Source organism: Chinchilla lanigera, unplaced genomic scaffold (assembly GCF_000276665.1).
Source record: "Chinchilla lanigera isolate Chin_1 unplaced genomic scaffold, ChiLan1.0 scaffold00121, whole genome shotgun sequence".
In the NCBI taxonomy this organism is placed as follows: Eukaryota; Metazoa; Chordata; class Mammalia; order Rodentia; family Chinchillidae; genus Chinchilla; species Chinchilla lanigera.
In genome coordinates, this window is record NW_004955522.1 from 594600 (window position 1) to 606762 (window position 12163).

At 38.6% G+C, this 12163-nt stretch overlaps 1 protein-coding gene across 1 annotated transcript in view; it reads right to left on the minus strand.

Annotated features, from left to right (window-relative positions):
* Adamts18 (ADAM metallopeptidase with thrombospondin type 1 motif, 18) overlaps window positions 1-12163 on the minus strand; it is a gene marked incomplete in the record, with an annotated part of 136001 nt that overhangs the window by 63848 nt on the left and 59990 nt on the right. Inside the window, 6 exon segments of the mRNA XM_013507112.1 lie at window positions 957-1094; window positions 3693-3798; window positions 6715-6874; window positions 8375-8458; window positions 8694-8887; window positions 11525-11807. Of these exon segments, the coding sequence (XP_013362566.1) occupies window positions 957-1094; window positions 3693-3798; window positions 6715-6874; window positions 8375-8458; window positions 8694-8887; window positions 11525-11807 (965 nt within the window).

Below are 12163 nucleotides of genomic sequence, written 5' to 3' on the forward strand. Positions count from 1 at the left end.
AAAAAAAAAAAAAAAAAAAAAAAAAAAAAAAAAAATTAGACATCCATAATTTAATTTACTTTAATTTGCTGTGTCTATATATCTTGGTAATTCTCCATACATTTGGAAATATTATATATTTGTATGCATACAAAAGAATAAAAAAAATCAATTCCCAAAAAGACTTCACTAATATCTAGTCGAAGGGAGATGGGCTTAGAACCTAAGTGGTTGTGTAGGTCAACATAAATTCAAAAGATCTATCTCCATACATATAAATCAGCTCTGAGATCAGTGTTTAATATAAATCAAATCGTAGTTCCCCAACTTCTACTTTTCTTAATGCAGTCTAGGAGCTCTGAGCCATCAAAAGAATTGTATTTTGCCACAGCTGCTTTAGATGTCTTTGGACACAGAGTCACCCTGTGGCCATTTTAAACAAACTAGCTAATCAAGAAAATGCTCTATTCATTAAATACACATGCCACTGGGGAATTTAAAAAAAAAAAACACTCCTAAGACAAATTGATTGATCATATTAAAATAATTGGTCATAGTAAGAAGGCAATATATTCAGCAGCCTGTGGAAGTCAAAAGAGGTGGGGTTGGGTGCAGAGATCATAGACTAAGCCAGGACCCAGCCTGAGCTTTCTGTCCACAATTCACCACCTATAGCACCTTAGCAACACCGTTAGCCTCTCTATAGCTCCATCTCCTCAACTGCAGGATGGAGCTAGTGATAGCATTGCTGGAACGATCAAGAGGCAATGTGTGAAGAGTATTTAGCAAAGTATCAGCTTTGGCTTATTTTTTCAACAATGTCACCACCATCATCACCAAGCACCATCGCAGGAATTTGTGAATCTTTCTGTTCACAGGTGTCAACAGATTTCCACTATCTGTTTGCACACTTATTGAACGCTACTGTCTGTCACCACTCCAAAGCTGGGAACAGCCCTGGCTTGCACCTGTCTTACCTAAGGAATTTCTTGAGATACTGTCGGCTACAGGAAGACCAGGAAAACACCCCATTGTTTCCGGTCAGCGTGGGAGACATGATGTTGCCCTCGGCCTTCCTGCATGGATTGCCTTCCCCATCGTGAATCATGCCAAAGCTGAAATGAAAGAAATCCACAGTTATGTGCACCCATGGTCCACACGGCAACCAGCCCATGCCAAAAGATGGACTAAGCGTCTGTGGACCCAAGGTGAGAAACAGAGTTACCGGACTTGTAAGAGAGAGAAAGACATAAATGAGTTGCTCTAAACTGTTATATATTTTAAGCAGATAATTGTGTGTACATGTGTGGTACTGGAGACTGAACCCAGAGTTTCTACATTGAGCTACACCCCTAGCCTTTTATTTTTTGAGACAAGGTCTTCTGAAGTTCCTAAATTGCCCAGGCTGGGCTTGAATTTGCAAGCCTCCTCCCTCAGCCTCCCAGGGTGCTGGGATTAGAGACATGTATTACCACATCTGACTTCATCCAGAATGTGTTAAAGAATGGTAAAACTTCACTATATTATTTTTTTGGCCACAAAATCAAAGAATGGTGGGTCTGCTACACATTTATTGATGGATTTTTCGAAAGAGAGTCCCCCTAGGTAGTTTATGCTGGCCTCGAACTCACTACGTAGAACAGACTTTCCTTGAATTTGCTGCATGCAGTCCTCTTGCTTCAGCCTCCCAGAGTGTTGGGATTACAGGCATAAGCCACCACATCTGGTACCTGCTGTACATTTTAAGGGTTAGAAAATCTTGGTCAAGATTTCTAAGCTAAAGTGATAGGTTAGTAAACCTTAAAAATTTTAAATAGTAAAATGTTTTTTCTTGACCCCAGTGTTAGAATGATGGTATGGAACCTTGAGATCAGGAGGTAGGTAGGGAGAGAAGGTAATTATAGGCTATTTATGGACTGTCCATATGTAAGTCTACCATGATATAAAAATATCTTTCCATAGTGATCAATTTACTAACTGGAAATCCCAACCTCTATTTATAATTAAATTCCCTTACCATAATACCTTTAAAACTTAATTGTTGAAACCATCTTTTGAAGGTATATAAAGGACTTCTTTAAACATAAGAAACTTTAATTTGTCCCAATTCACTGCAAAATGTTCTAGCAACTAAAGACAATTTTCAGTGATCTACTCTCTAGCAATTATGCACAATTTAGATTATTGTTAATCTCATTATGTGAACATGTAAGGGCAGACATGAACCTTGTAGAAATAAATACTTTATTCTAATATAATTTCATTTACATATATAGCTACCTTTTGAAGGCAATTTATACCAAATAAATATGCTATAATCATGGATATGATTTTTTTGTGATCCATATATCCATAATCTAGACATTTTTCCAACATTCCTTCCAATTTACCAGGCAAGCAAGAAGGGATGGCTGTACACCATGATCCTATCAGTGAATTCCCTAGGTTTTAAAGGTGACCATTAACAAATATTTATTAATCTCATCATATAGTCACCCAAAGCATTTTCTCACCCTCAGTTTCTCCCAACTCAATTCTTTTTTATACCTAACCAGCAAGCTCAGATTTGTTTGGGAGAGTCTCTCTCAATATATTGATGAAAGTCAAAAAACAGAGGGAAATTTATAAATATAAAGCCAGAATTCCAGAAACCAAGATGGGGCTGAAGGCATTATTCAAAGAGGTAAAGTCTTTAGCATCCCCTAAGGTGGTATGCCCAAACAGAATTGCCCCTTAAAGTAGTCATTTTGTAAAGCAGTATGCTTATTTGAATGCAACTGCTATTGGTCAAATACTATTAAAATTTCTCTGTAGGGGCTGGGGATTTAGTTGAGCAGCACAGTGCCTGCCTGGCAAGCGCAAGGTCGTCGGTTCGATTCCTGGTACCGGGAAAAAAAAAAAAAAAGAAAACAAAAAACAAAACAAATTTCTCTGTAGTATTGTCTCCATATCAAATTCTATGCCTAGTAAAATGAATAAACCTCATTCCTCTCATTCCTCATTTCTAAGTCTATTCTCACCAATGATTTATTAGCATTAGCTAAAAGACTATTAAGTACACACAAAGTCACCAGCAAAAAAGAATATCTGGTATGTGCAGTAAAAGTTTTAAAGATCAGCATGCCAAAGCATTCTGGGAATTTATATGTCTCCACAATTCATTTTTTTCATATAAAGAATGCTCAAAGTATCTTTGCTGAAGCAAAACACAAAGGAAATGCCTGCAAGACCAGAAAATAGGTTAAATAATTTGCAGTCCATTGGTGAACAGTATCACACGATGCAACATAAACTGTGACATCAACAATACCTGGCCCTTCCTGAGCACTTCCTTTCAGTATATTAGTAATTTTTGTCAGTATATGAGTAGTACATAATGTTTACATCCGTCTTAGGGAATAGTACATGTACTTAACATACCTTAATTCTTTTTATTCCCCTTCTCCTCTCTCTTTCTCTCTCTGTTTCTAGATTCCCTTCCCATTTGCAGAAGATCGAGCTCCCTGTTTCACGTTATCGTTAATTTACTTTATAAATTATTTACACTTTGGGTTCCTGAGCCCTTCTTATAGTTGGGCACTGTTCTTGGCTTTACAAAGACTTACCCTATAGCCTCGACCTAGATCAATAACAATTGAAAATCATCATTAGAGCAACGCCAGTGAGTCACTCGGCCAGATTTCACTACAGGGGTGAATCAAGGAGCCACTCACTTGTGCCCTGACTCGTGGGCAATGGTGAAGGCCAGGCCCAGTCCCGTGTCCTCATTGATGGTGCAGCTTCGGTACTTACTGCACATCCCGCTGATAGGTGCAAACCCTGTGGGGAGATCAGATTCACAGGTTAATCCAAAGAGGGCACACACACATACATGATCCGTTTTCTTGTCCTCAAAATGCTCCATGTGGTTTTTTCCTAATGTGGCAATGCAATTAATTTTTTTCAGGTGAATACTAGAGGTATAAAAGTCAGTACAAAGCAGCACTTCATGATTTTTCCTGTGTTTAGATATTACCACAAATTGCTCCTCCAAACAACCTGGGGAGGTCAGTAGGCATATTGTTATTCACATTTTACATACAGAAGACTAAGTCAGGAGATTTATATATATGCCTTACCTATGTTTATTATTTGATTCAAGCAACTGATCAAATGATGGCTACACCATGACATCATATTTAACAATGGCATTATTGTCAAAATGCAGGATGCGTTTCAGTGGGAAAACACACATCCTCTTTTATCTCTACAGCAGAAAGTATGGAAAGGCCTAGGCAGTCTGTGTAGATTAAATTGATTTTTTCCTCCTACTCACTATAATGTGGTAAGTGTTCCCATTCCCCAAAGTTACTTCTTTTCAAGAGCAATTGCAACATCATTCCACTGGGCTAGGGATGTAGCTCCAGGGTAGAGTGTCTGCCTGGCCTACACAAGGCCCTGATTTTGATCCCCAGTACTGACAAAAATCATTCCAGTGAGCTCTCCAGTCACTCTTGATCCCCATTACTGTGTGAATATATTCCTTCCGATTTGCATCCTAATAATCAGTAGAACAACGTTAGGCACCCGAGCAGCACTAAGTTCATGCTTGTGAATGGACTGCACCTACTCAATGCCAAGAAGTGAGAGCATCTAGGGAATCTAGTGCTACATGCACATCGCGAGTGGTACCACCATCGTCACAGACATCATCATCATCATTATCACTAAATGAATGGCTGCCACACTGTGCCTCTACTATAGGCTTAGTGTGTGCAGCTAATTACCAATTAGGAAACTGAGACTTGGGTGAGTCTATCTGCTTAAGACCACAAAGTCACAAATTCTAGAAATCAAGCACAATATATCTGAAGCCAAAGCCCAAGCCCTTTGCATTAGAATGTGCTGCTTACAATGAGTGACCTATAGGATAGCTGGTGGGATTCTTGGGTTGTATTATTTTTCCAAGTCTCTCCTTATACTTTGGTCTCTGAATGGATGATAAAATTTCTGCCTCAGAAATTTTTTAACACCTCAGTAATGTACTGAGTTATTAAATATCACTTTGCACAATCTGCACTCAGAGTATAAAGGGATTTTAAAATTCATTTTTAAAACCAATTCCTATGGAACAAATCCCCAAATGGTTGTACTTTTTGCTATTTTTTTATTAAAGAGAATTTTTAAAAATCAGAACAACAACATAGAAAACAAAACAACACAAAAACAACAAAAATGAGACAGACTTTCAAAGCAAAATGATAGGAATTAGCAGTGATTGTTATAGTACATACTGTTATCTTCAATAAGGTTGCTCAGATTACCAGATGTAAGAATGCAAGATTGATCAAGCCATCAAAGAGAATAAAAAATAATACTAATAAACATTAGAAATGATAAAAGCTTCATTAAACAAGATGGTAGGAATTCACCAAAGGTTGTTATGTTGCATATTGTTGGCTTCAAGTTAATTGTTCAGATTACCAGACATAAGCATGCAAAACCCGCAGGTGTAAACATCGTATTGTCTGCCTAGTGTGAGAACCTGTAAGAGTAAATAAAACCCAAAACGTGCAATAGATATTGTAAAAGGGAAAGAAACTGCTCAAGGGGAAGGAACAACTGATGAGGAAAAGGAGAAAAAGAAAGAAATAGTTGTACTTTCTGAAGGCTGTAATGAATGGCAAATGACTAATGTAGACCTATTTTATAGGCCATAATAGAGACATTACAAAAAATTGGAAGCACATAAAAAATAAAAGTTTTATAAAGTCTGGTCTACTTTTATCTCTAGTATATCTTAAGGGATTTGAAAGCACTTTAAAGGAGAGAATTATGGGGGCAAATCATATAAATATTTTTCAGCTCCCCCTAAATTTTACCATTAGTCTGAACCTTCTGTTGTATTAGTAAACCATGGCTTCCATATCATGAAATTTTGTCAATAAAGTTTTATTAGAATATAGCCATACTCATTGGTTTGCGACTGCCTGTGGTTGCTTTTGCATTTATATAGGTAATTTAAATAGTTGCAACAGACCTGTGGCCTTTTACACAGAAAGTTTTGCTGACCTGTGATCTAGACAATCTTCAGTTCATAAAAAATTAATAAATTCCTACTATGTACAATGAAATATATTAGAAAATACAGCACAGATGTAAAGGATACCACCCTTACTCTTAATGCTTTGTACAAAAATGAAAGAATTGAATCCTTCAAAATCAAGTACCTTCCCCAAGGAGGCACTGCCAGTTAGTGGCACGGCTGGAAATTATCCAATTTCTCTTCAGATACATGGTTCTGTGGTCATGATGCTTATTGAACAACCTACAACCTGTCCAGTTAATTCAATGATCATCAATATGGTCAATAAAGACACAAAAATGATTAAAGCAAATGGGCTTCCCCCTCCACACTGGGTTCAGGTAAATACAACAGCATTCACAAAGCTATATGAGTATCCTCATGTAGATATGTTCACGTGTTGCTTAATGATGTTTCAATCAACAATAGGCTGCATGTATGAAAGTGCTCTTAGAAGAGTATGTTGTCTGGTGACACCATTACCACCTCAGTTTGTTTAAGCATACTCCAGCATGTTTACACAACAACAAAGCCACTTCTCGGAATGGATTCCCATCATTAAGTGACACATGACTGCATTAGGTCTCTTTAATAATCATCACAAAGGCCATCCACCCATGAAACAATTTCTCTATTGTGTTTTCAGCTAAGAGGACCTGTTCATACCATACCTAGAGTGTCACATGGTTCGTTCTTCCAGGAACAAATGTCAAATCCCGTGAGTAAGATGGCGTGGTCATGCCTCTTGCCGTTCTTTCCAATGAGGGCAGACTGCCACTGACAAAAACTATTTAGAGACTGATCTGCATGGTGGTTGATCAATAGTCCTCCCTAGGGGAAACCCACACAGGTCACAGTGTGATTTTTGACACAGAGATGAGAACTTTAAATGGTTCCATTTGTACAGTCAAACACAAAAACATCATGTTTCCAGGGGGAAAAGTCAATAGTACAAAACACTTGAGCTAAGGTAGGAAGAAAAAAATCTACTTAGGAACACAATATATTTTCAGTCAATGCTCGCAAGTTTTAAAACTACAAAGCCCCTATAACATGGTTTACAAACAAATATACTTCTACAATGAATAGCCTAACAGCAACTAGGAACACCTTTGTTCATGTGACCAGGTACCACCTGTACAAAACTGTTTTACTGTTACAACATAATAATAAATTCACGGTGATGAAGTTCAATAGTCTTTCCACTACAGGATGATAAAGAAGTGACTGCAATTTTCTTACCTCTATGTCAAGTTTGCAGCAAAGGGTTTGGAACACTATACTTCACCATCAATGCATAATCAAGACAATGAATGTCAATAAATAAATAAGCAGACAAATAGGTATAAGCCTGTACAGGGCAAAATGGGATTTAATTCTAACACAATATTTTATCAAAATGTTTGCTTCTCAAAATTATTGACCTGGGTGAAGTTAATAATTTCTAGACAAGAACTGTATCAGTAAATCAGGAAGGCACTGGCTTCCTTGTCCTGCAGCAATGTACGAATGGTAGGATAAGAGCAAAGGTGTCTCCAAAACAATACACATCCTTTCTATCTTTCTAAAATTCCAAGAATAACTAGGCAAGTTCTCAACCTCTGCAACTCTACACACTTGAGCAGCTAGGTGTGTTTTGAGAATTCCCTAAGTCCCTGCTGTGTGCATGCTTTATTGGGGTTAGAGAGAGAGAGGAAAAGCCATACGGAATTTAGCAGTCTGTTTGGTAATCCCTACCTCAGAAAAATACAGCTTAAACATCAAAACACTGCAAAGCACTACCATGCAATTCAGCACATTATTATGCGTTCCAGTTTACTAATTTGCCCTATGCCTGTGTCTTACACCTGCCTCTAACCGATTCAAGGGCAGTTAAGTATCTGTTTATTCTCGGGAGTACTTAAGATGGTGCTAGGAGACTAGAGGTTTAGGTCAAGAATTTTCTGATGACTTTCAGTGTATTTTCAAAACATCCCTGTGCATCTACTTGCAACTACTATCTCTAACTCACAAAACTTCAACTAGTCTTTAAATCTATTGAGGCCTTTATAATATTTATATATATTTTCATTTATATTATGTACACACCTAATATTTGTGTCATTGTATATTTATATATGTACATACTATGCACATTACTATATGATTATTTTGTGTTTAACTATTTGATTATACAGCTTTAGATGATGGTACTTTCCCCGAGGAGAGGGCAGAGTATCTCCCAGTTTGAATTTCTAATGACTAGTACACGGATCTGTACATAGTAAGCGTTCAACAAAGGGATGTTAAATGGCAGAAGGAATGAAAAAATAAATGAAGTTTGCCGCTTACAGGTTCTTGTTCCAGAAGAATGAGGCTGACCACTACAATGTTTATATCACTTCCAATAGTCCCATCTTTAAAGAGGCTGGAAACCTGTTGGAATAAGTAAAATCTCATAAAATCTCAAAACTGGCAAAACCATAGAGGGGAACCAATCAGACATAGGTCCAAGTATACAGGTTTCAATTTTACCACAATAAGTGTATCTTTAAAGGTGGTTTTCTCTACAGTCACTGGGAAACTCTGCAGCTATGTCTGCCAGGAGAATTTCTGCAGGGAACTTTTGGTTCCACAGGGAGCCAGGCGGGGCCGCGATCACCTCGCTCACCATATTCATGACTGTGAGGATGTAGGTGGTGACATTCCCCTTGCCGTGCTTTTCCACCATCTTCCTGTCTGCCACCACCAGGGTTTCCACACTGAGGCCCTTTTGTGACTTTCCGGCTGATCTTCTGGGCCGTCCTGAGCTCCCATATTCATCAAATCGTAAGTAGGTGTCCTCCGTGGGAGGCTGGGGGGCATCTGCCATGAACACAAGAGCATTTGGAAGAGACATCAGCAGGGAACACATGGGTGACATGGACAGAGAGAGATCTAAACAAGGGGAGCAGAGAAACTCTTGTTACCACACCTCAGTGGTGATGGACAGATGGATGGACAGATTCAGTAACTATGCCGTCCATGGTTTATTTTTAATCTTTTACTGAGTACTTGGATTACGATAAAGGACTTGCACTAAGCACTTTTTATTAATGAATACATAAAAATGTTAGTAACAAAAAAAAAAGATAAAGGAAAACAAGCTGCAATTGTAGTTGATAGAAAAGGTAGCTCAACAAAAAATCAGTTAAGGGGTGTTTCAAAAAGAAAATGCTCATTCTATTACTTGAAAAGTTGAAAAATAGACAGTATTCTGCAGGTCTATATTCATCTTTTAAAAACTGGTACTGAGGATTGAACCCAGGATCTTTTCATTGAGCCCTCGGTGTACTTTTACTCTTATTTAGAGGCAGGGTCTTATTAAGCGGCTAAATTGCCAGACTGGGCTCAAACTTGTGATCCTCTTGCCTCAGTCTCTTAGAATAGCGGGATTACAGGTGCGCAGTATGATGCCTGCATAAAATACATGAGATTGAATCCAGAGCCTTTGCAAGGAAACACATACCTCACCCTATTTTTCATTTTTTATTTTAAGACAGGGTCTTGTTAAGTAGGTAGATTTCCAGGCTGGGCTCAAACTGGCAATCCTCTTGCCTCAGTCTTCCTGAGCGCTGGGATTATAGGCATACAGTTATGATAATGCATCCCATAAATGATTTTCTGAATAAAATGTGAAGTACAAAACACTGCCCCTGTGTTATTCTTTTGTTTCATTAACACGGACTTAAATGTAGCACATAGTAAGTAGTCAATAAAGACCCTTCAAACTGATACTGACTTAGAGAAACAGCAAAGTCAGGTGATACTGAAGCAATATCAACCCTTTTCATAAATGGTCACTGTGGGCACCAACACCAAAGAGTGGACACTGGCGACAGCTGAGCTGTGAGATGCAAGCTCCTTTTTTTGACAGGGATGACACCACTAGTTAAGGAACAGTGACAACCTAAGGGTGCCTTGGAAACAAAAGACCATGTAGAAAGTTCAGGATTGCCCTGAACAAGTACAGAAATGGTTTAATGCTCTAACAACTGGCATAACTTTAACAGTAGTGCTAACTCTCCATGGAATGAAACTACAAGATTAAATCATCTAGATTTAATTGGAAAACTCAAGTTCACCACAAGTTCACAGATGACCCTGGGTCTCAGCTGCCTCTTCCATAAGAAAGAATGATACTCATTCATAAGATTGCCCCAAAGTTTGATGTCTCATATCAAATATATATCATTAGCCCTATAAATATCACTGCTAGCATTAATTCCACTATTATAGGCAGGTGCTATAATTAGTGTTAAATGGATGCCTTTCATGAGAATATTTCAACACCACCAAAAAAGAATTGCAACACCAGAAACACTGTCTTTCCTGGTGCTCCTGATTCACATTCCAGTGAAGTCAATTTCTTATCTCTGTGAGAGCGTTCTGTTTGGGTTGGGCTGTCCACTGAAGTACCATTTTCCAGTTGTGGCTATTGAGCCATTAACTGTGGCTGCTGAGATAGGTGAATTGAATTCTTCATTTCATTTAAGTTAAATTTTAAAATGCAACACTTGATTCCTATATTGAAAAACTTGGAAGTATCTTTTTATTTTATGGAAAAAAGAATACAAAATTTCATGACAAAATAATAGAAGTATAACAAGAGTTAACACGCTCTGCATTGTTATCTTCAAAGTAGTTACTCAGAGTGGGAGTATCTTGGGAACCTAGAGTGTATTAACCTACCTTTCAGCCTTAAATCTTATGAAATCTACAAAGCAGATTAAGTATTTCTGACAAAAATGTATCACCTGAATTGAAACTGAGCCACAAGAATAAAAGAAATACTGGGTTTCTAAAATGCGATGTAAAAAGAGACTATAATCGCTCCTTAGTAATTTGCTATATTCCTTTTATGTTTAGAGAATATTTTGTATGCAGTGTTACTAAATGTTACTAAAATTTAACTTTAAGAATGTGCAGAACATTTAAAATGATAATGGAGCTTGCATTATATTTCCGTTGGACATTGCTGGTCTGGAAGATGCAGAAGGTCGTACGTGGATCACAAAGCCTGTCCACAGGTCCCAGTTTTCCACAGCTACCTGCCCTCATGATCTAATATCCTTGTTTCCCAGGAGGTCTCTTCTTCCTATGCCCCAAAGAATACCCAACCCACACCTAAACATTTGCCTCTGATTTCTTTCATCTTTGACTGTCTTGATGCTTTCCCCAAGTACACAAAAACCAAGGTAAGACTGGGACCTGTGGCTAAAAATCAGAGATACTGAAAGAACAAAAGAGAAACCATCTCTACATCTTTCCTGGTCACCAGTCCCACTGATCATCCAGCTCCTGTCTGACAAGAGTGACTACTCAGTCCTTCTCCAAGACTACCCTGCAGTGAGTGCTAGGAACGACCCCATTTTAACCTGCAAGGTAGCACACCCAACAGCACTCAGAAAAACACGCCGAAGCCCATTTAAGAACAGAATGAGGAAATGTTTCCTTACATACATTTCTTGCGTTGTCCACAAAAATGCTGCTTTTGCCACCTTCGATGGTGGAACTCTGTCTCTGCACTCTGGGATGCAGGGGGAGTGTGACTTGGGGAGTGACCGGGGTAAGTCCGGCTGGGGCCAGGGTAGCCACCGTACCGCTGGACCTTCTCCTCTGCTGTCCTCTTGTACAGTATATGGGGATGGTGGCCCGCAGGGGTGCTGTAGTTGTGTTCCTGAGCCAACAGCGGAGGTAACGGTGAGATGAGGAATTCATTTTTGTGTGTCCTTATGAGACCTGACTAGAAAGCCAAACACAAAGAACACATTCATGATTCTATGCAGCCCTTTCCCTGGGTTGATTTCCAGCAAACATGCATTAACTACTTCCTGTGGGCAGGCACTGTACAAAATATGAGGTACAATCAAAATATCCCACGAATATTGTTTTTAATAATTTATTACAGTAAAAGACACTTTCCCATTAATTTCCCTTCAAAATACTTCCTCTGGCTTGGGACACACTTATCTCATCATCCTTGCCACTTTCTGAAGCAGTTCTGGAAGTTCTGTCTCCTGGGTGTCTTTTCCTGGCTCGCTGGATGTCTTGAGTGTAAAATGTTTATGGCAATTTCTGTCAAGAACATGACAGCATGTC